Here is a 26,931-nt window from a genome sequence, read left to right as displayed (position 1 = left end):
TCGAGAGGTAGCATGCAGCCTGTGAGCATCAAACCCTCACGAACGGCGGACTGTGGCTATTGCAGGTGCCAATCATCATTAAGACCAATACGGGCAATGTGCCTGAGTGGAGTGGGTGGGATCCCATATCCTTGTTCTGATTCCTTAAGGAGTCATCTGCACTGCATCAGCAATACTGCTTATAATCAATGCTGAAATGTTCAAGAGTTGGATGCCACATAGAAGCATATTAGGCCAAAATGCACCCAGCAAAAAAAAGAAAAGGGGGGGGGGACACCATTATCCAGCAGTGCTGCAGAGATGCTTTGTTGTATATGGTAGATGCTAGAATTATTTATCTTACTAGAAGTAGTGAGGTGACTGTTTGGTAGATGTTATGGGGAACTGAATAGACATATGTCTTCTTCCTATTACAGTTGTGTTCATTTTGTTACAAATGCTTATTGTTAAAGTACATATTACTCTCAAATACGAACTCTCTATGGCAGTTTGCGTCACACTCTGGAGTTTGTCAGAAGCTTACCAGGGGTTTCTTGATTAAAAATCAGTTCCAACTGACAAGTTTGCCTGAAAGATAAGCTATACTAAGACTCTTAACCTGCAATATGCATCTACAGGAGAGCATTAGGTATATATTAGCACATGTAGCAGAGATTCAAAAAAGGCAACAGGAAGTACAATAGGCCTGTGTCCAATATAGAGCAAGTGTGTATTTTAGCGTTCACCATAATTTTGTACAATGAGCTGGGGTCCCTTAAATGCAAGCTTACTCGGGAAGGGCTCCATGAAGTTTCTAACAATTCTGCAGGATGAATTTCTGGTTCTCATTCATAGTATCCAGGTTAGCAGCAAGAATAAACACTAATGCCTTCTTTTTACTGTGTGCATAGAGATGACAATGCATTGAAGAAGAAAAAAGGCAAATACTTGTTTTTAAACAAATAGGGTTCATTATGTCTTCCATAAAACTTGGTGCAGTTCCTGTAGACAGTAAGTTTTTAATCCATTTCTGCAGAGAATAACAGAGAAAGCTACTCTTGAACAATGCCCATATACTGTAGTACAACCTGTTTTATTTTTTGGTCAGTTACTTTGTTTCTAGAGTTCTGGAAACGACGTCAAGCTGAATTGGAATATGAATGGGACACTGTTGAGTTCTTAGAGCAAGAAGAACAAGTACGAGCAGAGTATGAAGCAAAATGCCATCATGTAGTAGTGAATGAAATTACACAGGTAAGGATTTTTTTAAAACATTTTTTAAAAAATTTAGTTTTTTTAGATAGCAATAGATAGCAGAAATATTCTGTGTAAGTTAGTAGAATCCATATATAGTGAAATACATATGCACACACATCTGTAACTTCAAGGATGCGAAGTAGAATATTTGATAACAATCTCAAAGGAAAACTTGGAGAATAGATGAATTTACTAGGTCATCTCAGAGAAATAGGCCACACTACCATCCTTGATATGAAATAGCTGTTTATAGCTGTATGAGTATTCCAGTTTCTGTTATTCAGTCTCAGTCTTCAGTAGTTCAATAGACAAAGTTCAATACATAAATAAATAAAACTAAAAATTATCTCAAGATTTTCACAGAAGTCAGATTGTCATAAGAAGATAATCTTTGTCCCTTCCAGTAGCTATGTTGATTCACACCAACTTAGAAGTAGGCAACTTTCTGTAATTGAAAATACTGTGTGAATTGGGTTACTACACAGAATTGCAGAGAATTAAGGGGATGTAAAAAAAATATTTTAACTCAAGAAATAAATTCTACCTTCAGGATAGAGAGACATGAGGGATATTTTGTATTATGTATACCTGCCAGTAGTCTTATACCAAATCACTGCATTGCTCCATCCAGCTCCAAATTCTCAACATAGACTGGTAGCAGCTCCCCAGGGATTCAGACAGTTTTCCTAGGGAAGCCAGGGACTGATCCCAGAACTTCTGGCATGCAGACATGTGCTTTGCTGTGACCTATGGCCCTCACTTTGTTACATTGTGATGAGATCTGCAGGGCCCCATTGGCAGATCTCAAACTTTATGGGAGGAATATATAGGTCAAAGCCGGGGTGGCATTTTTCTTCCTAAAAAGAGGAATTGCAACATTAAAAAAGAAGGCAAAAAGATCTATATGAAATTTGCTTGTGTTTAAACACATAGATGTACATGTGTAAATAATAGCTATAAATAAAAACACAGTATATCTCAACAGAGTGGGGGAAGATTGTGACCAGGTGACCTGCGTATCTTGCTGTCTGCTGTCAAGGTGAGCCGTTTCAAGGCCCAGGTCTCCTTTCTGATGGTTCTTGATCTTTAACACAGACCAGGACTATGTAGCAGTTCAAAGTGAAGCATGTCCTCTGAAAGGTCTTCAAAGAGAGGACCATCTTTTGTAACATAGGACACATGACCACCACAGGGTTTCCTGAGATATTCCAGACCAGACTATAGGGCTTTAACAGGAAAGAAAACATTTTAAATGGACAGAAACAATTGGATTTTCCTTGGCAGGAAATGGTATGCACTTGGAAAGGATGTGCAGCAAAAGTTTGAAGCTGGCTGAATTAACTGAATATATTTGGCCTAGTGATGCCAAGCAACACAGGCTTTTGTTGAGACATGGTCTCTTTATATATGTTTCTAAATGTGTGGTTAAATTCAGATATTAATGTTTGAATGAATTATAGTTGATCTTTATAGTATATGGATAAAATCACCAGTGAAAACAAGCTGTGAAGTTATCCCTATTAAATGAGCCACCTGGGTCTGCTTTATCTTTGTCATTCTGTAGTCCAGTAGATCAAGAATATATTTACCCATGCTGGAAATCTTTCACATCACAGTTAGTTTGCGCTCAAGATCATCTTTATGAACATAAAAATACTTTTATTATTATGTTGCATTTTTCCTGTAATATCCTTTCATTATTACTCTGTGTATGAAAAACTAGATACAACCATTTGAAAAATATTTCCTTTCTACCACCACCCCTCTTTTTTGAGTTTGGTGTTGAAAAGTAATGGATATGTTTTTCTCGCTGTGATGTGCTTTGTTGCTGATTCTATAATGTTTTTCTAATAACATTTGAAAGCTTCACCTATCAATTTCACCTGAGAGAATTGCTTTTAGGCCTCACTATGGTGATTAGATACCTATTTCTTATTACATCGCAAGTATAATCTACTTCCCTTTTAAGTCAGTTCATGATGGACTAGAATGACTATTGGATGCTTGCATCTTGTGTTAAACAATGGCTAATAAGATTTACTGGCAAGATTTTTTCAAGTTGCATTATTTTCAACATTTTTTCAAGCAAAACCTAAAAAATTACTATATCTTTGATTTTTTAAAAAGGGGATTGTTCTATTCTTTTATATTTTGTAACATTTTAAACATAAAATTAAAAGCACCTTTTAGTTCTGATTCACAAGAGTCCTGTAAGTAAGGTTGCAGTTCTAAGCCCATTTACCTGCAATGAAGACCCAATGAAATTCTTGGACTACCTCCAAGTAAATGTGGTTAGGGTAAGGCTCCAAGGACTACATCTTACAATATTGTGCCAAACAAATTTGAAATGTAGTGGAATTGTTATAACCTCACCAATTCTATTTCTTCTGTGCTGAGCACAAGCAGATTTTGTCCCCAGTGGCTTGGTTGGTACCAGGGGAGAGAGCTCAGCTGCACTAGAAGAAGTTCTTCTCCCAGCCCTGAATAGTCACTGCCCACATGCCCACCTGCATCCCAGGTTCAACAAATGGAATGCAGGGCATCCATGGGCCTGATGAGGTTTATGGACCAAAGATCCTGCATTCCTCATGTAATATATAGTTTCTGGATTATGCAAATTTCATAGCCATAATTTGGAAATGACCTTCCAAAGATGTCTTTAGCTGATTCTCATTTCTCTTTTCATACATATGTATTGTGTCACAAAAAGCACAGTACAAGTATCTATAAGGCCTGGAGTTGCATCAAATGTTCACGCCAATTTTTCTTTTTTTTCTCTGAAGGGCACATATCAGAAACTGCTTTCACAAGTCCCCTCAGCTGTAAAAGAGATTTAAATGTGGTATGAGGGGCACTGCTGCTGTTTCCCTAGGACATTTTTAGCTCACTGTGTGGTTCCCCCAAGCCTCCCAAAATAAGATTTATCTGGCTGAAATGAGATTGGAGTGTCATCTTTAAACTGAAAGACTGACTAGCTAGCATGAAACATTCTGATCTGAGGAAAAGAACAAAACCCCAAACTCTCTGTTCTAAGGACCAAGTTATTAAAGTGAAAAAATTAAAGTATGTGTTTGAAATTGGGTGTCCAAATAATCCATCATTTATCAAATTTCTTCACAGCAAGAAGAACATGTTCCATACACAGCCTGTGGGAAGTGTGTAAGGATTACCTTCTGTACAAGCGCTGTCTTATTTTGGGTAAAATATTATTATTACTACTAAGCATTTATTTCGTTTCATCAGTGTGATAGATTCCGTCAAAGAACAAAGTGGCACAGCCCTGCCCAAACAGCAGGTACTTGCATGGTATAGTTCTCTCTCATGGCTGCCTCAGAATAGCACAGGACTTTGCCTTTAGAAAGTAACTGTACATGGAAATCTAACATGAGAGAGAAGGCTTTCAAGCTTCCAACAAGGAAGGTTATTTTTGGCCCAGGAGCACTTTGAAAGCAAGCTGCCTTCTAAATGTATTCTGACAGAATATAATGAAACAAGACTCTCATACCATGCAAGCACCTCCACTTTTATACTGGCCTTCAGGATTCCTGACCTTTATTATTATCATTGCTGTTCTTGAGGGGTTTTTTTCTTTTGCCCCCTAAGACAGGCTAATATACTTCTTTCTTATTCCAGACTTGCTATCTTTCTCTCTCCTCTTTTCTGTTTCTTTCTGTTACCTTCCATTGAATGTGGGCAGCCCTGCACAGCTGGATTTCTTCCTGATGGCTATATTTCTGGATTTCTGACTTCCTACTCCAGCATGATCCCCCAGACTCTGAACCCCCTTTTCATATCTTAACCCTGCTTGTGCATCATATTTCTCTACTTAATTTCTTGGATTCTGTCCGCCACGTCACAGTCAAAATTTAAAGGTATGTGTTCATATGCTACCCCTAAATGTAATGGGTATAATACAGTCAAACTTATTTTCAGCTGTTTCTTTAACAGGGAGCTCATTCCAAAATGTTGAGATTTGCCATGACTTCTGCTTGGTGAAAAGCCCACATGAAGTCATGTGACGTCCAATCTTGCAACTAGCATCTTGTGTGTAACACTGAACAAAGTAGATCCGTTGCATTTGTTAGTCAGAAGAGTATTTTATGCAAAGTAGAAACTTGTTATGCAAATCTATTCTCAAGCAAATTTCTTCTGAACTTTGAAGCCTTTGCTTCAAAATTGAGACCCTTGTTTCCTTACAGTGCATGTTTGATTAAATGCCTTGTTCACTGTCATTAAAGCCAACTGAGTTATTTTGAAGATAAATTACCCTCCTTTCTATTTTTTTTGCATACTTGTTGCTCAAGTCATGTGGTTGAATGTCACGTTACAGATGAATGAGTCTTTTTTAGCTTTTTTGTTTGCACTAGCTGAGCAAAGCTAGGTGTCCTTTCATCTTCCCCATGTTTCTGCTTTAATTAAAAGTAAAAGTTAAAAGAAATCAAGTCAACCATGAAAAAATGTCACATTGTAGAAGCAGCTTCAAAAACATAAAGGCTTTAATATATTATGGGTCCCTGTGCATGGAAGCCATTGATGTCAAGTTTTTTTTAATTAACCTAAATGCATTTTAAGGCAAATTTAGGAGTTAAAATTCACTTACGATAACAAGAAACATGTTTTGTAACAGAGAGTCAAGTATGAACAAAGCTATTTACAGCTAAGTGTGGGGTAAATATTTCCTGAAGAGGCAACCGCTGCCATTGAATAAGTTAGATATGGATAGCTAATTTTGTGTCATGTGGCAAGTGACAATGTAGACCATGATTCACAACCACCAGCTGCTTCCAGGAACTGCCAAATGCAGTCATATAGTCAGGGTACTAACATAGTTTTCTCTTACATGTCTATGACTGAATTCCAGGCAAATATAGAATTCCACTAGGGAACATCTTGATGCAACCTCTTGGCCATATCAACTGAGGATCATGGGAACTGTAATGCACCAAGGGAAGGCTGTCCTAGAAAAACAGAGAAAACTGGCTTTTCTTATGTTATAGACATTTTCTGTCCTAGAGCATGAGAGAGAAAGGCTAAAAAACATGGAAAGGAAATATGGAATAAGGGATGTTTTCTCATCTAGTGCAATTTGCTTTGTAGCCCCAGCTAAGAGGCATTATGAATTCTGCTATTCTTCTGTGTACCAGCTGGGAGATGCAAGCTAGACATTAGAGCATGTCTCCGAAAATAGGCTCTGCCCATTTGTGGGGGTGGGCATAATTTCATATGTAGCACTGGTTGAAGGTTCTGTCTCTGTTTCCCTCCCCAGAACTCCTTCATCCAGGCCACTTCTCTTTCACTGGGCCTGCCCGTTCTGCCCTTAATTTCTCCACTTCATCCCCTGCTTCATCCCCTGCTTTATAAGAAATTAGTGGTGACTCCATTTTGAAGGGCTGCTCTGCTGCCCTTCTCACTTACTGCTAAAGGAACTCATTAAGTGGGTTGTTTCAAAGATAAAACATATTGAAATCCTTGGCTTACCATCTAGTCGGTATCTGCAGGTTAATTTCATCACAGTTAAGCTTCAGAGTAGCATGCCAATGGTGGAAGAAGGAACTGACTGCCTTCTGTCAGTGCTGCCCCTATTCCAGTGCTGTAGCATCTCCCCATGTTTTTCTGGAGAGTCTTCCAGCCCTCTGGAAGAGAAGTTGTGTGCAGAATACAAAGGCTGCAGGGAAGGTAGTGGAGCAATGAACTGCATCTCTCCTTGTTTCTGTGGGATCATCCCACAGAAAGAACACCTCTCACAGGACACTCCTGTTAGTAGAAGGGAACTTAGGATCCAAGCCAATACTTGTTAAAGTCCAGGCCTGAATGTGTCATTTAGGTCATTAAATATGTCATTAAATGAATGAATTATTGTTTTCCTTTAGATTGTTGCATTACATTTATTATTGCATTGCAATTATATCCCACTTTTTTCTGGTATTTTTTATAATATCCTTACTACCCAACTGCTGTTGCCATTCTCATTTGGTTCTTTTCCTATTAGGCTATTAGATTTCTGTGCATATTTTGGTCTTTCCAGAACAAGGCTTTTATTGCCCCATCTCATTCTCAGAATTGCATGGGAAGCCCAGATATTGCCATTGTCTGTTCAAAGGCCTAGCATATGATCCCAGTACTTGTCCTGTCTTCTTCCTTACCTCAAAAAATAAAAAATAAAATAAATAAAAATCAATTAAGGAGAGAAAGCTAGAATAGCAACACAATGCCTTTTGACCAGTAATGCTATAAGCCCTCTATATTGTAGCAACCTTTCCTATTGTCCCTGGATATTTCGGAAGGGAAAAAAGGAAAATTAAAATGTGGGTTTTTTTAAAGGAAGGCAGGAAGAAAACTATGCATGTATGCACATGACACATATTAATTTTTGGTTAAGAATAAATCTGTTGTTCTTGGTTTTCAGATCCTGCTCATTATTGCCTCGGTTATTGGCATAATTGTGTACAGACTGTCAGTTTTCCTGGTGTTTTCTGCAAAACTTCCCAGACACATTAATGGGACGGAAGCAATCAAGAAGTATCTCACTCCACAAACAGCAACTTCAGTTTCTGCTTCAGTCATCAGCTTCATAATTATTATGATACTGAACATGATCTATGAGAAAGTTGCAATCATGATTACTGACTTTGGTAAGGTTACCTTGTGATAGGCTGACTGCAAAATATCCAGGGTAAATGGAGAAAAAGGTTGCATTCCTAAGTGGTAACCCATAGAATGAAAGGGCATACACTTTAGAACTTCCCCACTATTATTTTCAGTGACTTCTACCTATTTAAAATACAGACTTTCAAAATACAGACTTTCTTAGAGAACAATGAAATGACATTCAGATCCTTGTGTAAGAAATCCTTCTATATCCAGCATGAAAAATCAATTGTGTATCAAGCTGTATGTTTATGAAACAGACAAAGCACTGAAGATTACTATAATAATTCCAATTTTATGAAAATGGATCAGCACTGCATAACATATCCAATTACATTAGATATTGTTTATAAATAGTGCGGCCATTTTCTTGTAAATAAATAGAAAAGAATCACTATCTGAAAGCTTTATCTCCTCACTAAATAGCAAAACTATTGCAAGACTGCTGTTTTTCTTCTTATCCAGGTCATTTACGTTAAAGGAGCTGTCCTATTTCATTGCATCTAAAGTAGCTGTATTTTAATATTCTTTCATTTGCCTCACATCCAAATGTTATGTTCATTATGTATTGAATCTGCTAGAGGCTTTTTGCACTGAGAATTGCTGTGGGTTCTCCTGTGGAAGAATACACCCCCCCTGCCCTTTTTGTAACACATAGCTGTAGAATTAGCATAATGTCTACACCAAGTTACATAATTCCAAATAATCTAAACTATAAAGATGTAAATTATATTTAAGGCTGCAAGGCACATATAGAATTGCCTCTGAAGATATTCTCACGTTAACAATTTCTCTCTCCTTTAAACTCCAGAACTACCAAGGACACAGACCGATTATGAGAACAGTCTGACCATGAAGATGTTTTTATTCCAATTTGTCAACTATTATTCATCGTGTTTCTATATTGCATTCTTTAAGGGCAAATTTGTAGGTTACCCTGGTGACCCAGTTTATTGGCTGGGAAAATACAGAAATGAAGAGGTATGAACAAACTGTAAATTTGTATTTTTATTTTTGTCTAACTAGAGATTTTTAGGGCCAGACTAGATATTAAAATGCAGTTGTAGGTATGTACCATCGTTCCAATTGTATTGTAAAGCAAAAAATCATCTTTTTCGTAAGGCAAAGTGCCTAAATCATAAATGGGTTATAAATAAATAAACCCATAAATAAATGTTTAACCCATTTCCCATGAGCTAACTTTCTGAAGGGAAAATATGGGTTTGGAATCCAGTGGGGGGAAAGCAGAAGTTGGTATCAAATTGGAATGGAAAACACTAAGAAGAAAAAAGCCAAGCACTTTCTTGCAGCTGCAGAACTCTTACTTGCCCATTCCAAAAACTTCATTTGATTTTTGAAAGATCCTGTCCATCCAGGTAATCTTACCTATACCTGCATGTGACATCTCATTTGGACTTTAATCAAATCTGTCATTTCCAAAGGTACATTGAAAATACTGATGGTGCTAAAATTGGGCATTGGAAACTTTTGGAAAAGACATTTGTGTAGGCTTTTTAAACAAAACAACCCTCAGGTCACATGCATTTAAAAGAAATACAAATATATCAAGATATCTGCTGTGCCAACATGGCAAGATTTCAGCACTGCAGCTATATCCATTATGAACCAAAGTAATGATTTTTCCTCAGTGCCATAGCTTTCCGTGGCTGCAGGTGCCTTCTTCCCTTCCTTAGCTGCAATGATGGGGCAGTCCACACACTGGTCACCAGAATGCCCTGGGACATTTCAGCATAAGGAATGCTGAAGTACTGGTACCCCAGGTCTAAGGCATTTTAGCAAAGGGTCTGAAGGAAATGTCCAGAAATGTAATGTTCTTATGCAAAATTTTGTTGTGTCCATTCTTCAGATCTGGGTACATTTGCAGTCATCCTGGTCTCTTTTTTAAGGGATATTATATAGCTGGAGAAATTGCAGACAAGGGCAACCCAGATGATCAGGGACTTGGAGAAGTTTCCTTGCACGGAAACTGACTAAGGGGCACAACAGTGGTTGATAAAATTTTGCATGAAATGCAGAAATACAGGAATGTTTTTTCTTATTTTCTCACTTTACTAGAAACAAGGTTTGGCCAATAGCAGCAGGATATTCAGGGTGGACAAAAGAAAGCACTTTTTACACAATTCAAAAAAAATTATGGAGTTCCCTGCCACAAAGTAAGGAGATGGCCTTGAGCTTAAAGAAGCCTTAAAGCAAGATTAGTGGAATTAATGGCGGGAAGGAAAAAAATACTGTCCGTGGCTACTAGTTGTTATTGCCAGAATGAACCTTCAGGTTTTAGGAGCCGTATGCAGTGCTGAATATCAGTTGCCAGGGAAGAGCAACCGAACGCATCTTGCCTTTATGGCCTGCTGAGGGGTTTCCAGAGGCACCTGAGGAACTGGGCACTGAAGCCAGTGGCCTTTAGTCTGGCTGAGCCTGACTCCTCTCCCTTGGGACATGCTCTTTCAGGCCACCTAAGATCAATGCTAAGTACTCAGGTGCTTTGAACTTTGTGTCCCAGCATCCTTGGCACCAGCATTATCATTTTACCACTCTAGGCTCCACAGAAAGGCCTCCTATGAAAACTCCCTTAGGGTGCAGGTGTCACCAAATCCACTGGGGAAAGGGAGGGGCAGAGCTCAGAGGTGTGAAAAAAGTTTGGGGAAGTGTTTGAGGCCATTCTGCACCGGATGCATTTGGGACTCTTATGCAGTCCAGCATCAGAATGGGCTTGGAAGATTATTTTCTGATTAAGGAAGGCATTAGCCACACCCATTCCCAATCAAGAGGAAGGATGGATTTTCATCATGCAGTCATCATCTTGAATCATTTCTGATGAAGTTACTTCTCCCAAAGGGTGTGCACATAATAAATGTCAATACCATTTTGACTGCAAAGAGTACCCATCTCCTGCACTTAACTTGCCCAAACTTATGTAGGCTTCTTCTTGCACCTCAGAAGAAAGTATAAGTGAAGAAAATGAATTATTATGTAGCTGCCCATGTGTAATTTTCTCTACTTATATATAACTGGGCTAATTACCTGGGTGGAAAGGTGTTCATAAATTCTATTTTAATGTTATTTTAAGTAACATTTACAATTGCAGGTAATTTTATTTTCCTTTCCATCCTAGTGTGATCCAGGAGGGTGTCTCCTTGAACTTACAACACAGCTGACAATAATAATGGGAGGCAAAGCCATCTGGAATAACATTCAAGAAGTACTTTTCCCGTAAGTTAAATTGTGTGATAGCAGGGAGTTGAATCAAACCTGAATTCCGAAATTAGCTCAGAAAAGTTTTGGTTTTTTATTATGTGCTATCAAGTCATCTCTGACTTATGGTCAGTGTATGTTTGAAAGCTCTCCAGAATGTCCTATCCATGACAGTTTTGTTCCACTCTTGTAAATTCAAGGCGGTGGCTTCCTTTAAGGAATCCTTTATGAGTCCATCCATCTCATATTTGGTCATCTTTATCTTCTTCTGCTTTCTCTAACATGTTTGTCTTCTCCAGGGAGTTTTGCCTTCCCATGATGTGCCCAAAGTATGACAGAAAAACTTTTTATCAGATAGAATTCTGTCTGATCTTAACATCTCTCAGTTGCCTTAAATTTAAACCAGAACTCTGCATGTAACTACAAAAACCTATAACCAGTTCCAAAGAGCAATTTAATTAGCCAAAGCTCAGAAACCCAGTTTCCAGCTGCAAAAAGGGGGCTAATGCATCATTATTGGAAGATCTGATAATGGAGTTCTTATTTCATGACTAGTTTAGCTTTATTAGTCATTAAAGTTAAACAAAATCTCTATGTTTAGTTGTAATTTAGTACTAATAAGAAGTAGAGTTCATTTGGACATGAATTTCCATTTAAATATCATGGTTAATAATGTAAGATAGGACTACCAAGGGTATTCTCTGAACCTTTTCTTTTAAAGCTGTCTAACCTGCTGTCCATCATCACATTTTGTAATTTCATAAAGGAATTATGCCTTGTAGGAAAAGCTACTTTCTTTTCTCAGTCCTGAACCTACTTTAAATCACCTCCATTGAGTTTTCTGCACTCTACTATTGAAAGTGGAAAGAAAATGTCACTCTGATCTCTTCAGCCATTCATAATCTTATAAATCTTGTCATGTCCCCACTTAGTCATTTTTTCCTAAACTAAAAGAGCCAAAAACACTTGAATAATACTTCATAGAAAGGTACACCAAACATTTGACCTTTTTAAGTTCCTTTCTGTGCCTTTTGCAGATTTCTGTTGCTATTTGTAGAAGTGTTGAGCATAACAGGACAACTATTTATTTCTATTATTACATTACATTTACATCCCATCTTTTTCCCCTCTTGAAAGGAATCCAAGGATTACATAACTCCATCTCATTGTTGTTGCATGGGTGAGATTGGGCTACGTAAAACTAAGTTAGACTGGGAATGCTAAGAGGCAGCGACTGGTCCAAAGTTACCCTGTGAACTTTGTGGCCAAGTGGGAACTTCAAAACCCAAAGTCTATAGTCCATGAACGTTTATGCCAAAATAAATTTGTTAGTCTTTTAAGGTGTCTCAAATCTATTTGTTGGTTTTGCTGCAACAGAATAACACAGCAGTGCTCTGGAAATATTTAAACCAGTTAAACATGAAATAGTTCAGGGACAGAAGTGCTAAGGAGCTTTAGTCACAACGTTTCTGCTGGAGCCACTCATGATGTTTTAGACATCAGTATTCATGTGCTTACTCATGAAATCACTTGTTGCACATAAAAGGACAAAAACACAAAGACTGCACTTACTTTGGAGTAGCTCTGTGGGATTCAGTTGGACCTACATCTGTGTAGTCAAGCATGGATTTCAAGTGCACATCTGAGTGAACACTTCTAGAAAGTCAGGGACAGCCATCCATCACCATCCAGAAAGAATAGCACAATTGTTCCTTGTAACCTTCAGTTGCAATATTTAAAACAAGCTCAAAGAGTTCTTATATTGTCTTGATTCACAGCCAGTTCTGAAAATATTTACTGCAATTAGGTCTTTGGGAAATGTAGCAAAAGAAGAATATTATCTGTCAGAAAAATCTATTCTGCATCATCTTGGTTTTTAGCCCAAGGGGGCAAGAGATGGAACCCCTACAGGGTGAAAAGCCACTTCTGCTAATTATGTGAAAGGCTGATTTGAATGAGGAAAAAATAGAAACATTACTGAGCTACAGGCGCCCATGGTATAACTGGGTACAGTGCAGCTTCCTATGTTCTCTGCTCAGTTCCTCATCAGCTAAGTGCTAAAAAACTGAGTCCATCCATCAAAGCAAACAGCCAAATCCAGCTATTGCAAAGGAACAGTGACTTAACAAACATTTCCCTACATTTAGCAGATAAAATAAATCTTGTTGATCATCCAAACTTATAGGTGGCTTAAGAATCTTCTTGGACGATGCTGTGCAGCTAAAAGCTCAGAAAAAATTGTCCCACGCTGGGAACAAGACTACCACCTGCAACCAATAGGCAAACTTGGATTGTTTTATGAGTATCTTGAAATGGGTAAGGCAGCAATTTATTTCTTGTTTTATTCCAAAAATGTTTCTAAAATTATATTCAATAAATAAGACTGCTTAGAAATATTTAAAAATGGTGTCATAGATTGGATGGGTCTGACATATGTAAATACATATAGAAGAGAGAGGAGGGGGGAAAGGGGGGAGAGAGAGAGAGTAATACCAAGGGCTTCACTAGGGTTGTATGTGCAACACAGAATTGCAGACCTGTGCATACTTATGGGGGAGTAAGCTCAATATATATGATTGCACTGTAGAGGAATTTCCCTTGCCATCTTATCCATCAAATAAGTCTGTGTATAAATAGATATCCCTTGAGGAAGAGACCTCCAGTGGATCCATGCTCACCTTTCTGGAGAGGTGTGTAATCTTTCCAGGAAGAGGGAGCAACTACTTCCTTCTGTTTTCCACAGAAGCCAGCTTTGCAAAGTGCTGATTGACTGGTCTTTGTGCATTCCTAAAGCTACTCCTACCCACCCCACCAACTGAAACAATGATTTGGGGTTTTTCTTTAGAAATGGATAAGTTCTAAAAAGAATTCAAAATAAATGCTTTACCAAGCAACTTGTTAGCCAAGACTTGCCCAAAGTATTGGAGGAAGGGCAAAAATCCATGCAGATCCCACAACAGAAAATCCCATACTGAATCCTGTCGGAAGGTATATCTGCACATATCGTATGATCTGGTGAAAAGTCAGGAAATAATTTGAGCACATTTCCCATCATCTACAGTCAGCAGGGAAGCCTCCTCGTGCAACACCAAAAATCAATATATGCTCATGGAACAGTTCTCTTCATTACAAAAATGTAGGATGTCCTGCACGGGAGGAGGCTTCAGATCATACTCAAAATACCTAACTCACCTGAATTCTCCTTTAAGTTATGCATTGATTCTCCATTCTTGTAAAATATAAGCCATATAAGTCATGTTTGTCATTACCAGTTATACAGTTTGGATTTGTCACCTTATTTGTGGCATCTTTCCCACTGGCACCCCTTCTGGCTCTCATTAACAATTTACTGGAAATACGTGTGGATGCATGGAAGATCACAACACAATTCAGGCGCATGGTTCCTCGGAAAGCTCAGGACATTGGAGCATGGCAACCAATCATGCAAGGAATAGCCATTCTTGCTGTAGTAACAAACGTAAGTGCATTCTTACAGTGACAGCTCCCGGCCCTTTTACAGGCTGAATAGTTATTTTACTTGGGGAATCAGCCTTCAGTCAAATATCATGTCTTTGCTATGTGCATTTCACCAGTTGTATGAAGTGTTAACCTCACATCTTGCATCTCATGCATGGGCAGGATCCACAAAAGCCTGTGCCATAAGACATTTGCTAGGCTTTAAGAGGCTGGAGCTGGCATTCCTTCTTCTCTCACACTAGGAAGAACGTTCTTCCAAGGTTAGGTCTGCTGCCAGGCCAGGCAATTTTCCTAAATGGTTTCCTTCATACTGAAACCGAACTGATTGATCAAGGTTTCTTTAATGAGGTGACATTCCTAGAAATAATTTCGGCAGTGGCTGGAAATGCCAAGTCCAGGAAGCCTGGTTGTCACTTGTCACTGCCAGCAGTGGAGGCTCCTGCTGTAAATCTGGGCTAAACTTGATGCCTTGCTTCTTTTATAGTGTGCCCCATTTCTTTCTACTACATATATTAGTTCTGCAATAGTCACAGAACTATAAGCGGATGGTGCACAAACCAAACCTGTGACTTGTAGTTCATCCAGCAAAAGTGACATCACTATAGAGAAGCATATGTTCCCAATTTTAAGACCCGTTTTCAGTTCTCTCCATGTATAAGGAAAACTCATTATAACTTGGAAAATGAAAATCAGAATATTTTTCTACTACAATTCTCCAAAAATCAGTCTACAAATCAAAGGTGTGGATAATGCCTTATAGAGAAAAATTAGCAGTCCTGCACACAGCTCACTGCGGTACATCTGGACATCACCTGAAAAGAGCAAGTGGAAAAAGCTTAGTATGAAAAGAATACCTAGCCAGGGGAGCGTGGGGTGAAATATAGTGCAAAAGACCAAATAAAATCCACTGAATTTCAAAATAAACTGCGGTGGAAGGAGATAATCAGTGCATAAGCATACATAGGAAAAGCAGCAAAATGTTTTGATGCACTGGAAGTACTTGAAATTTATACTGCTGTGATCATAGAACATGTCCAGCCAGAGAATCCTGGAAGTTACAGGCCTTTTTCCTTTCTAAGCCTGCATGGGGTTGTATCTTTATTTGCTGCTTTCATTATTTGCATATTGGATCCAGACTTAGTCATACTTACATATTGAAATCAAAAAGACTTAAATCAGACCAGGCAATTATCTCTTTCAGGTGATCTTAACATGAACATGTTAAACTAGGCTCCAGCCCTAGCTTTCTTCCTTTTCATTTTCATTTTCCTCCACTTGTGGAAGGAAATGGTCTGAAGAGGAGAGCCTCATCTGAGGCAAAATGCTGAAATATCTCAGCTGACATTTATTTAAAAAAAAATACTCTGTTAATCCCTGAAGTAGCTTCATCTTTGGAGTTCAGGGTGAGAGACTGCTTTGAACCTTACCAATCATATCATTAGCTGCCTGGAGAAAAAATAGGATACAATTTAAAAAGAAAGCAAAAGGTTAAAAATAAATCAATAGCTAACATTCTCCAGTGTATGAGGAGATTGGAGAAGGACAGCAGGAAAAACAGGATGGAGGTACTGTTAGCTTCAGTTGCGGAAGAAACTATCACAGTGCAAGATGGTGAGGGAATAGAGAAGGGCTGCAGTCTTGGACTGGTGCTGATCTGGGAAGGAAGAAGCAGTTGCCTGTAGGATTTCTTGGATCTAACATGTGGTATTCTGTGAAGAGAAGCCCTAACTTACGTGTTATGTTTGTATTCCGTCCTTCCAATAAACAAGATGGACCATTGTACATTCATCCTTAGAGCAAGAACAACAGCATGCGGTGCTTAAGGTGTTTGCCATCCAGATGCTGAGGATACCTGGAAGTGTTTGGCTTTCACTTATTGAAATTATTATTTGGGTTTTTTTTTCAAGAACTATACAGGGAAGACAAGTATTTTTCTTAAGGCTCAATTAAATTTTGCTCACTTCCCTTTCATTTCAAATGCAGGCCATGATCATTGCTTTTACATCTGATATGATTCCACGCCTGGTTTATTACTGGTCATTTTCGATCCCTCCCTATGGAAATCACAGCAGTCATACTATGAAGGGGTACATAAACAACACACTTTCTGTCTTTGCTGTATCCGACTTCAGAAATCATAGCAAGCCAGCTGTCCTTCCCATGTTTGCCAACCAAACAACCTGCAGGCAAGTCTATTATCCTATTTTAAATATCCATTCTTTCTTCTACTTTAGGGGGAAAAAGATTTCTTAGCTTATTGAACTGCTGTTGTCCAAAGGAAAAATTATGTTTTCCTGTTTTACAATCATTTGAAAAAGATTTAATTTTGCATAGTAATGTAAATGAAAAATTCAGTATTTCAACAGCTCTAATTTGATCTAGAATAGTTCTACATTAGTTCTAATTACATGCTCCTTAAAGAGAGAGAGGTGTTAGAATCGGGTGAAGAGGACAGGATTTGCTCCCCCTTCTGGCTGAGGTAAATTATTGCACAATCTGTTAAAGTTTTTGTATGTTTTTTACTGTGTTAGATACCGAGATTTCCGATACCCTCCTGGACATGAGCATCAATATGAACACAATATCTATTACTGGCATGTTATTGCAGCCAAGTTAGCATTCATCATTGTCATGGAGGTCAGTATCTTTTATCCTGAACTTTAGCAAATTTCTTCGGCGTTTGATATAATGTCAGTGCGTGCTTTTTCATGCTTTCACCCTAGAGCTGCCCCCAATCTCCCTTTTCATCCCTTTTGTAAATCCCCTGCAAGCATGTCACTCAGAGATTGCCAGCAATGAAATGAAAACTATCACATAGGGGTGCTGAAGATCCGCACACACAGATTTTCCAGATCTAAATAAAAACAAAGCCGGCTGAGTTATTTTGGCACAGCTTTATTTTGAGGTTTATATTATAGTACATATGTACATTTGGGAAGAAAATGTCAGGAAAGATTATGAAGATGTGTGTAAAGGGATTGAAATGAAAAAGCCTTATGGATTTCTTTCCTTAGAGTAAGGCTAACTATGTCTTCATTTCGTCTGTCGTCTCCCGGGAAGAAGATGAGCAAATACAGAGCAGATACTGGACAGTGAATTTTCACTGCTTCCGTGGAGACTGAGAAGGCAAAGGGGAAATCAAAAGTTCATATTATGCTACTTGAAAGTTCTAAGACATCACTTTTAATCTTTCCCTTTCCTTTGCCTTTTATGTTAAGCCTATATATATATTTAGGACCCACTAAGCCCTGTAGCTGCCTCCCTGGCTGGTTATTGCAAGTGACCCTTCCAAAGAGTAGACATTGCTCAAGCGTTTGCCCCCATCATTCCCTTACGGAAAATGACATGTGGTTGCTACTGGCAACATATCTTGAGGAGATGGGCATTTTGAAAGGGTGAATGTACAGCCGGAAAGCTGCTGCCCCACAAAACCCGTCCTTACCACAGTACAGTGGTACCTTGGCTCACAAACTTAATCAGTTCCAGGACTCTGGTCATGACCCAAATTGGTCATGAGCCAAGTTAAATTTCTCCATAAGGTTCAATGCAATAAGGTTAATCCGTTCTGTAACCATTTTTTGTTTTAATCAGAAAAATGTGAAGCAAAGTGACAAAGAACAACAAAGATCGCAGCCATCTCCCCCCCACACCCCGAGCCCAAGTGCAGCCATCTGCCTGCCCCCCCCAGCATGACCGAGATCGCGCCTGTCATCCCTGCATGCGCCTGTCATCTCGGCACGCTGAGGGGGTGGGGAGATGGCCGCACTTGTGCTTGGGGAAGGGAGAGACAGGCGCAATCTCAGCCATATCCCCCCCCCCGCCCCCAGCATGATCATGGCCATCTCCCCACCCGGGGGGGGGGGAGATGGCCGCAATTGTGCTGGCTGGGGGGGCAGATGGCCGAGATTGCGCCCGTCTTTCCTGCAGGAGCGCGCCCTTGATCACGCATGTCTTCCCTGCATGAACGCAACTGTGATCGTGGCCATCTCCCCACTCGGGGAGTGCAGGTGGGGAGATGGCTGCGATCTTGGTCGCCACCCAATGTGGAGTTCACGACCCACATCAAAATTTTCATGACATTTTTGTTCGCGACCCGATTTGGTCGTGAACCAAGGTGTTTGTGAGCTGCGGTACCACTGTACTGATCTGTCCGTGCCTGCATCGCACAAATAATGTGTAGCTATGTAGCCTGCACGGCATACACCACCTGATGCCATAGAAATAGCGGCTTCACCGGCGATTTACTAGCAGATGAGCTCTTAGTTGAGAGAAAGAAATGTCCTGGACATGCTTTGAGAAACTCTTAGCGGTTTGCCAGAATTCTTAAAGAAGCACATTCCCTTTCTGTTCAGCAGTAGAGACCAGTCAGCAGGCACAGGTATTTTTATTTTGGATCAGATTAAATTTAAATTTGGAGAGCCGGTGTGGTGTGGTGTGGTGGTTAAGAGCATAGGACTGGGACTCAGACAAGCTGGGTACTAGTCCCTGCTTGGCCATGGAGCCAACTGGGAGCCAACTTTGGGCCCATCACACACTCTCAGTCCAACCAATCTCACCGGGTTGTTGTTATGAGAATAAGTTTGAGAACAGCAGGAGGAAAATGATTTAAGCTGCTTTGAGTTCATTGTAAGGAAAAAGCAGGGTATAAATCTAATAAATAAATAGCTCCCTCTGCTGAAATGACTGAGAGCAAACAGGGCCTGAAGTTTCTGTCTTGAGGTTCTGTATAGAATTTGAAACTGGAGCATAAGTCAATTACTGGTGATGTTTTTTTCCTTTAATAATTATTATATATTCTTTTTTCTAGCATCTTGTCTACTTTGTGAAGTTCGTTATTTCATATACCATTCCAGACGTGTCAAAGAAAACCAAAAGCAAAATTAAACGAGAAAAATATTTAATACAGACGCTTCTGCATGAAAATCCTTTGAAAATGATGAAGAAAAATATGGGGAACATTGCTGACAAAATATTTAAGGGAGCAGATGGCACATTCAGACCAAAATATGAATAAAGACATGATACGTTATGCATGTGAATAATTCAGCCAAAACAAACCAAATAACTGGACCAAAGACTTTGTAGAATGTAATTACAAGGAAAGAAGTAAATGTTCATACACATGTTGAACAGAGTGAATAATATTGTTATTTCCCCATGTTCTCCTGTGGCTTGGAATATTACATGAAATTCTGAGCATATAGACTCAGCATATGACTTTATAGGTACAGATGAATAAGTTCTTCAATGTTAACCATTTCCTTTTAATAGAATTCTAGTTGATTGCTTTAAACTATACGGCCAGACCACATAGCTAAGCAGGCTTATGGTTGATGAATCTATTACAGCCAATCAAGTATTTCATTTTTTACTATGGAAGATTTTCCCTCCAATGCTGTCGCCAAAATGGAGGTTTTCTCCCCAGGGATGCCGAAGAAGCTGCTCCTTAATTGAGCAATGCCACTAATTTTGTTTGTTTTGTTTTTGTAACAAAAGCTTATATTCCAGGACCTAAGGAACTCTCTACCACTATAACTCAAGGCTCCACAATTGATCCTTTTCTGTTACCACCAATTTTCTTAGATAATCAGCTTAGGTGTGAGATGGGCACTGGAGATAAGATGAACTGCTAAACAATTTATTAAAGAGAGTTTGTACATAGTTGAATACTAATATTTGCTTTGTGGTTTTCAAAAGAATGTATGCTGACACTGCTTAAGGACTCAAGAGGCACTTGTCAATGCAGACCTGTTAATTACTTCTTTGACCTTGGGTTCATTTTACTAAACCTTCACCCCAGTTAAAAGCACTCATAAGCAAGTTCAGTTCGTGAGTACAGATTTCTTCAGATCCTACAGCTTTTCCTGTTCTATTTCTGACTGCTCTGACTATCCTTCTAGCAATTAATGCCTTGTGGCAAAATCTTAACACAGCCTTGTAACCTAACACATCCACCTCCCTTCTCCTGATCGTCACCAGTCATGTATTATTATCTCACAGAAAAGGAACAGCTTAATATTCAGACCTTAGCTATTCACTCTCCCCTCAGCTTTCTTCAGCCCTTCTATAACACTGCCCATCAATGAGCAGACCGCTCTGCCTAACTGCCAGATGTCATTTCCCAGCTGCTCTTTTCCACCTAGCCAAAATCCCCAGCTAATCATAATGTGAATTTACTATTGCTGATCCAGGCCCCATCTAAAAATATTACAATCATCTCTATCTTAACCTTCAGAATGTCAGCCAGCAGCTATTAAAATGGGCCTTTAGCACAGTACCTGGACTAGGTTTAGTTCTACACAGTTGCATTGAAACCTTTCAGAGGCCACAAAGGTAGTTAAAGAACAGCAACAGTTAAATATGTGGCATTTCCACACCCTTATAAATACATTTTGTGCTCATCTGTTGGAGGAAAGAACCAGCTGGGTTTTTTTTTTTTTTACCATGGCAGGTCCTACAGAGTGGCTCTAAGGAGGTAACACCAAATAACCCAATCCAAGGGGTAATGGCTGAGTTCAGATGAAATGACAAGCCATGGTTGATCTGTTGTGGTCTGTGGTCTGAACCCAGTTGTGGTGTTTCTCAATGGTAAGCTTGCACTTTAGAAATTGCAATAAGAAACAACTGTTTCTTCTATAGATTCTGTGTATCAACATGGCTTGTCATGTAGTCTAAACTGGGGGTCATGGTTTTGATGGTCTTAGTATGCAAATACCATAGAGTCCTCTGGAAAGAGTGGCAATGCAGAAGCCACTTCATGCATCTAGCCTCTAGAAGAGGGGGATAGAAACCATGATGACATAGAAAACACTTGTTTGTCAGGCAGATCGTGATTTAAAAACAAACAGACAAACAGTGAACCATTTTTTTTCACATGGTAATCATGCAGGGTTGTTTGTCCCCTTCTGTGAATGGAGCCAGTGTCCATGTATTGTGAGCTTATCTGAAAAAAAGATGCCCTTCCACCAAACACCCAACAAGAACATATGTAAATGCTGAGACTATTTTAAACTACACCAAAGTTTATTCATCACCATACTGGATTGGGTAAGTTTTGTACAACTAATATTATGTGCCTGGCCTGTTGCTTACCATGATTAATGACATGATTTCCTTGCTCTGCTTCCAGCACCAACTCTAGCTCAGAGCACTGAGTTGCAAAACGACACAACAGAAGACACCTGAGGTATATATTTTGCTGTTACCATGCACTTCCCAACTTAACACAACATGAAATTAGAAGAGAAAATTGGCAAAGCCCTCATGGGTATGCATAAGCTATCAAAAATATCAATAGAAACAATAGCATAAAGCTATGATTTATGTCATCAGAAAATTAATACTTAGAATGAGTTTACACTGATTATCATGTTGGGACATAAGTGTATCCTACAGTAATTTGAGGCACAGATTTTGAAGTATTCCATGGAAAGCAGTTTTTGTTCCTTTGGGGCCAATTGGTTCTCCAAAGATTCAGAAGGAGCTATAAAGTTACAAATAGAAATACAATAACTTCAGAGCTTTTGATAGTAAAGGCTTCTTCCTTAAGCAACTTCTCCTAGAAACTATTCTAACAGACAAGCATGGTGCTGATTAAGTATTAAATATGGTTCTCTGCAATCCTGACCACTAATTGACTAAACAAGTCAAGCAGGGCATTTGGACTAAAGATGCAATTCCATGACCTTCCAATATTATTTGGGAGGCCATAAGATTATTCAGTCCCAGTTTTGAGATGCTGCAATCTCAGAGTGGGAACTGTGAACTAGGGTTACAATGACCCCATGGAATAGTTCCCTTTTCTGTTCTATCGGATTCTATCTCATGCTTGGCCCTGGCTTAGGAAGTGAGCCAAGCTGAGCCAAGAGGAAGTCCCTGAACCCTCACAAATGCCATGGAAACTCCTGTTGTGTTACCTGGCACATGCAGCACCACAAGTCAAATGCAGAGAACGCAGGTGCTTCTTGTGCAGTGTTCACACAGGCTTGATTCCTGATGGGCGCTCATGTAAATGTTCAGCGCCAAGTTGGAGTTTTCAGCTCAGAAAGGCTGGAATCTAGGAAGTTGAGCCAAGGGAATCCAATGGATCCCACCTCAAAACAGGTGGTTCACACATCCCTATTCTGAACACCAGTCTCCCACCCCTCCCCCTTTCAACCAGCACAGACAATTAACATGCCAGCTTCCCCACCTCATGAGGTCTTCTCAGACGGAGAAGAGAGGTGTGCACTCTGGAGGTAATTGGAGCTCAAAGTTACATCAATTCCAGTCAGTGTCCCAGCCTCCTTTCCTCTTCTTCTCTGGTGTTTTATCTGGACGGCCAAAACAGCTATCTGGATACAATATCCAGCTCTCAACCTCATCCCATGCATAGGACACATGTAAGCTTCTGAATTTGGATGTTTACATGCATCAAGGGTAGGGGATTTAGGATTATACCCTTGGAAACCTACAGTACAATCCTATGAATGCCCACTTGCCAATGAAACCCATTTAGTTCAATTGGATTTACTTCCAGATAAATGTGCATAGGAATGCAGCCTTAACATATGTGTGAGATTCATTGATTCACTGCATGTTGGGTATCATATATGAGAAATATGGTTTACATATAATATGTATGTAATAACTGTACCAAAAATGTTTAGTAATATAAACTTACCTATTATGAACTATAGAGTTATTTTAATGACATTTTATAATGATATTTTATTTTACTGTCGGTAACAGAAAAGAACATGATGTAATACCTATGCCTAATGTTTCATTCTACTTATTATATCTCATTCAATGCAATCTCCTATATTTATTTTATATTTATATAAAAATAAATAAAATTGCAGTAAAGGCTGGTGAGACCTTGGTGTTCTAACTAAAAAATTAATGCAATCCTATGAACATTTACTCAGAAATAAGTTACACTGTATTCAGTGGGTCTTGTTCTTAAGTAAATTCACTCAGCATTTCGGGTTAAAGGACAAATTAAGGCTATAATCCTAGTCACATGTACCTAATGCAGTTCTTCACATAGACATAATAAGTGAAGCCATTGAACACAGTGAATCTAACCTCCAAATAAACATGTATGGATGTTTACTGAACATGTCCAATTTTTCAGTTAGGAAACCAGCCTAGGCAAGTAGGTAAACTAGGTAACCATCCCAGCTACCACTGCTGAGCTGAACTGTAGCAGTCTCTGGTTTTCTATGCCATAGCTGTCAAGCCAAGCATTACCAACCCCTCAGTATTTCCTACTTGCTCAATAGTGTAATTCTGTTCTCTAATGAGAATATAAAGCAGAGACCAACTGTCCCATATCTTGCTCCTTTTTCTTATGCTTGGGCAATGTTTATTAATAATGCTGTAGAACGGAGAAGCCACTAAGAGCAAAGAGGCCAATGGTAGGGTTCAAATGTGAGGGAGCTGGTTACTTAACTTAAGTAGGCATATAATGATGCAAGCTGATACGATTCTCAGTGGATCACAGCCAAATGCTTAAAATATAGAGATTAAAAGAGCAATCACCAGAAACAGCACCATACATTTTACAGAGGTTCTATGTACCTGATACTTTTTCATTACTATAACCCTAGAATTTGAGTGTAACATGTGAATTAGCCTCTTGCCTCCAGATGCTAGTGTTACTATTGCTAGCATGTGTCCCCAGCATTCCACTGCAATTTCTGCTGCTCCAACATTGAGAGGTTCAAACTGTGAATCCACATTTTAGAGGATCTGCGTGACTTACTAGTATTGCTGAATGACATGTTTTTGTACTTTTTAATAGCATTTTCTATTATGTTCTTCTCAAAATGTATTTTATTTTTATTATGGTAATAAAGTTGATTTTATAAAGTAATTTGCTTAGTTTTGGCCTTTTAAAAATGGAGAAACCAAAATATATCTACTGATCAATTTTGTCCTAAAGGTTTTTGATTATGGCTTTTGCCAGGTTAATCTTGCAGAATCAAAAACACTGATCTCGTATTACTAGACTGAGTACAAGGTCACCAAAAATATTCAAAATAATGCATATAAGCAAAGGATAGGGTTAGAGCTTTCTTTCACTCCCCTCAAAAAGCTCCCACACACTTCAAAGAGGTTTTTAAAAGCTTCCATCATCACCAAGTTCTTAAAAGTAGATTTTTAACATGGAAAGAAGAGAGGAAATGTCTTCTCTGCAGTCTCCAGTTGGAAACAAGCCCTTGGGTTGGAAGGGGACCTTGTGTGAACCTGGAGGCCAGAGATTCTTTGTCCCTGATATTAATGAATATACATATTCCTCTAACAATATCTTGGCGGGGCAGAGGGATTCAGTCAGGCTGAAACAATCATAATTATATAATTATTTTCTAAACCACTCTGACTATTCATCACCACCCAAGCTTGACTGACTCATATTTCATTAGCTACAAGCATTAAATGTTCTCTCTCACACACATGCACACAAACACAAGTATGCACTTTTTCTTTATCTTGCCTGTTGTCTACAACTTGGTGCATGACTTGAATTGGGAGGCTGGTACAGAACCAGTGGCAATTATATTAATTCCATATGGGAATTTGCCAATCACTCAAGCATTTTCTTATTCTTTGGATTTTAGCACTGGAAAAGCTGGAACACAGGTAGGAGTGCTTTTATTGTGATGATATGTGAGGCCATATTATGTCGATCATTGGAAAATTAGTACTTTATTGGATACAGATGACTATCTAGCTATTATGTTAGAAATATAAAAAGAAATTATTACAAAAACAATGTAAGTATTATTTCACTCTATTTCTTTGCAAAAGAATTGGTCGTGCTGAATTGTAATAAGAATACATTGCATGCCTTTCACAACTGTTTCCATATGTAACTTCTAGCTATAATAAACATTTTTCTTCTTATAAAACTCATTAAATAATTGGACTATTCTGCCCTGCCCTGCCCCCTGCCCCCCACACACAGAGAAATCCTTTAAAAGCATATAGAGTAATCCTATGGACTCCAGGAAAACCTCCCAAGGATCATAACATGCTGTAGGCTTCTCTATCCCACAAACGGAAGTGGAGGTGTACTGGCCAGAAGTTTTCCTTGGATAACAGGAGAGATTTCCACAACCAGGACTGGTATTTCATGAGCACAAAATGGTGCGTTCCACAAGGTGGGGGTGGGGGGTGTTGTCAGGGCAGATCAGATTAGGGCCACAGTTAAAGCTTCCTGATTCCTCAAACATGCCCACAGGCTACAGGGCAATTGTGTCTGCCATAGAACTGGTGTCTGTCTCTGCAATCTGTCTTCTTCCCTTCCCAGATCAAGATTGATTGATTCGTTTGTTTGTTTGTGGCTTTTCTATACCATCAGTTATTCTAAAGAATCGTAAGATGGTTTACAGAAGATCAGGGGCTTCTAGCTACAGTTTTATTTTGTGAAAGCTGCCCAGCCAGGACTGTCTTTGTGATCCAAGGAGGATAATGTAAAGGCTATTAGCATGGTCTATTGATCAAATTAATAAGCTAATTGTGGATTAAGCTCTGCCCCTGTTAGAAGATGATTTCCAACTGACTCTCACTTCTCGCTTCTCCACCAAATGGAGCTGGCTTTATCCTCAGGGATGGTGGAAATGCTGAGGGTTACTTAATTGTTACTTAATTGGCTAGCTCTATTGACCTGGTGTCAGACAACTGCACCCATCAAGTCACACTCTTCCCCCTCTGAGCCTCCCTCTTCTAAAGTCTGATGTCCATTTGACTCCCCCTCTGTTGGCTACCTATCATCAGGCAAAGTCCTTTTTAAACAGAATGGACCTTTGTCCCCATTGAGGTGACTTGGTTTTCTGCTAGTGATCTTCATCAGGTAATACTTTTATTGTGTTCTGCTGTTTTTGTCTGCTTTTGTCTGCTTACTTTAAACTGTGGCTTGACCCTTTTTTGATACCTACTTTTACAGTGTATTTCTATGGTTACTTCCGGTCTTGACCACAAAGAATGGAAAAGAGGGTTTTGTATTTTAATTAATAGAAAGTGCAGTGAAACAGCTCTTCTGATGTTAGTTTGCATGCATGAAAGACAAATGAAGATTTAAATGATTTTGTATCTGGTGTTTAAATTGAGGACCATGTAAAAAGATACATCTCCAAGCATGTGTCAATCTTTCTGAAGTTACTGTGCCATCCATGCAGAGGGATTGCATTTTCTGAGCTGCATTTTCAGTCTTTCAGCCACCATTTTTCTATAGAGTTGAACCTATGTATAAATGCCTTTTTACTGTTTTTATGGTTATTGCGATATATCACTCTTCCCCGGTCCCTCCTCTTCTTCTGTTGTTTTAACTGAAATAAGAATTATTCCAGAATGATTGTTTAAGTGCTTGAA

General features: G+C 39.1%; 1 protein-coding gene across 2 annotated transcripts in view; it reads left to right on the top strand.

The window, feature by feature from the left end:
• ANO6 (anoctamin 6) overlaps positions 1-19,707 on the top strand; it is a 67,345-nt gene extending 47,638 nt beyond the window's left edge. The window contains exons 11-20 of one of the 2 annotated variants that reach the window (XM_044423072.1): positions 1,088-1,233; positions 4,357-4,434; positions 7,643-7,868; positions 8,696-8,865; positions 11,018-11,115; positions 13,283-13,413; positions 14,370-14,575; positions 16,558-16,760; positions 17,106-17,211; positions 19,382-19,707. In XM_044423072.1, coding sequence (XP_044279007.1) covers positions 1,088-1,233; positions 4,357-4,434; positions 7,643-7,868; positions 8,696-8,865; positions 11,018-11,115; positions 13,283-13,413; positions 14,370-14,575; positions 16,558-16,760; positions 17,106-17,211; positions 19,382-19,588 — 1,571 coding nt within the window. In that variant the 3' untranslated portion in view covers positions 19,589-19,707. Of the gene's footprint in view, positions 1-1,087; positions 1,234-4,356; positions 4,435-7,642; positions 7,869-8,695; positions 8,866-11,017; positions 11,116-13,282; positions 13,414-14,369; positions 14,576-16,557; positions 16,761-17,105; positions 17,212-19,381 lie in introns of those variants that run through there. The other variant, XM_044423073.1, reaches the window with a different exon arrangement.
• Positions 19,708-26,931: the final 7,224 nt, after the last annotated feature.

This window comes from Varanus komodoensis, unplaced genomic scaffold, assembly GCF_004798865.1.
Source record: "Varanus komodoensis strain SLA01 unplaced genomic scaffold, ASM479886v1 scaffold13_1, whole genome shotgun sequence".
NCBI classification, from domain to species: domain Eukaryota; kingdom Metazoa; phylum Chordata; class Lepidosauria; order Squamata; family Varanidae; genus Varanus; species Varanus komodoensis.
Note: the sequence above shows the minus strand (reverse complement) of the source record. Positions and strands in the feature narration are given on the sequence as shown.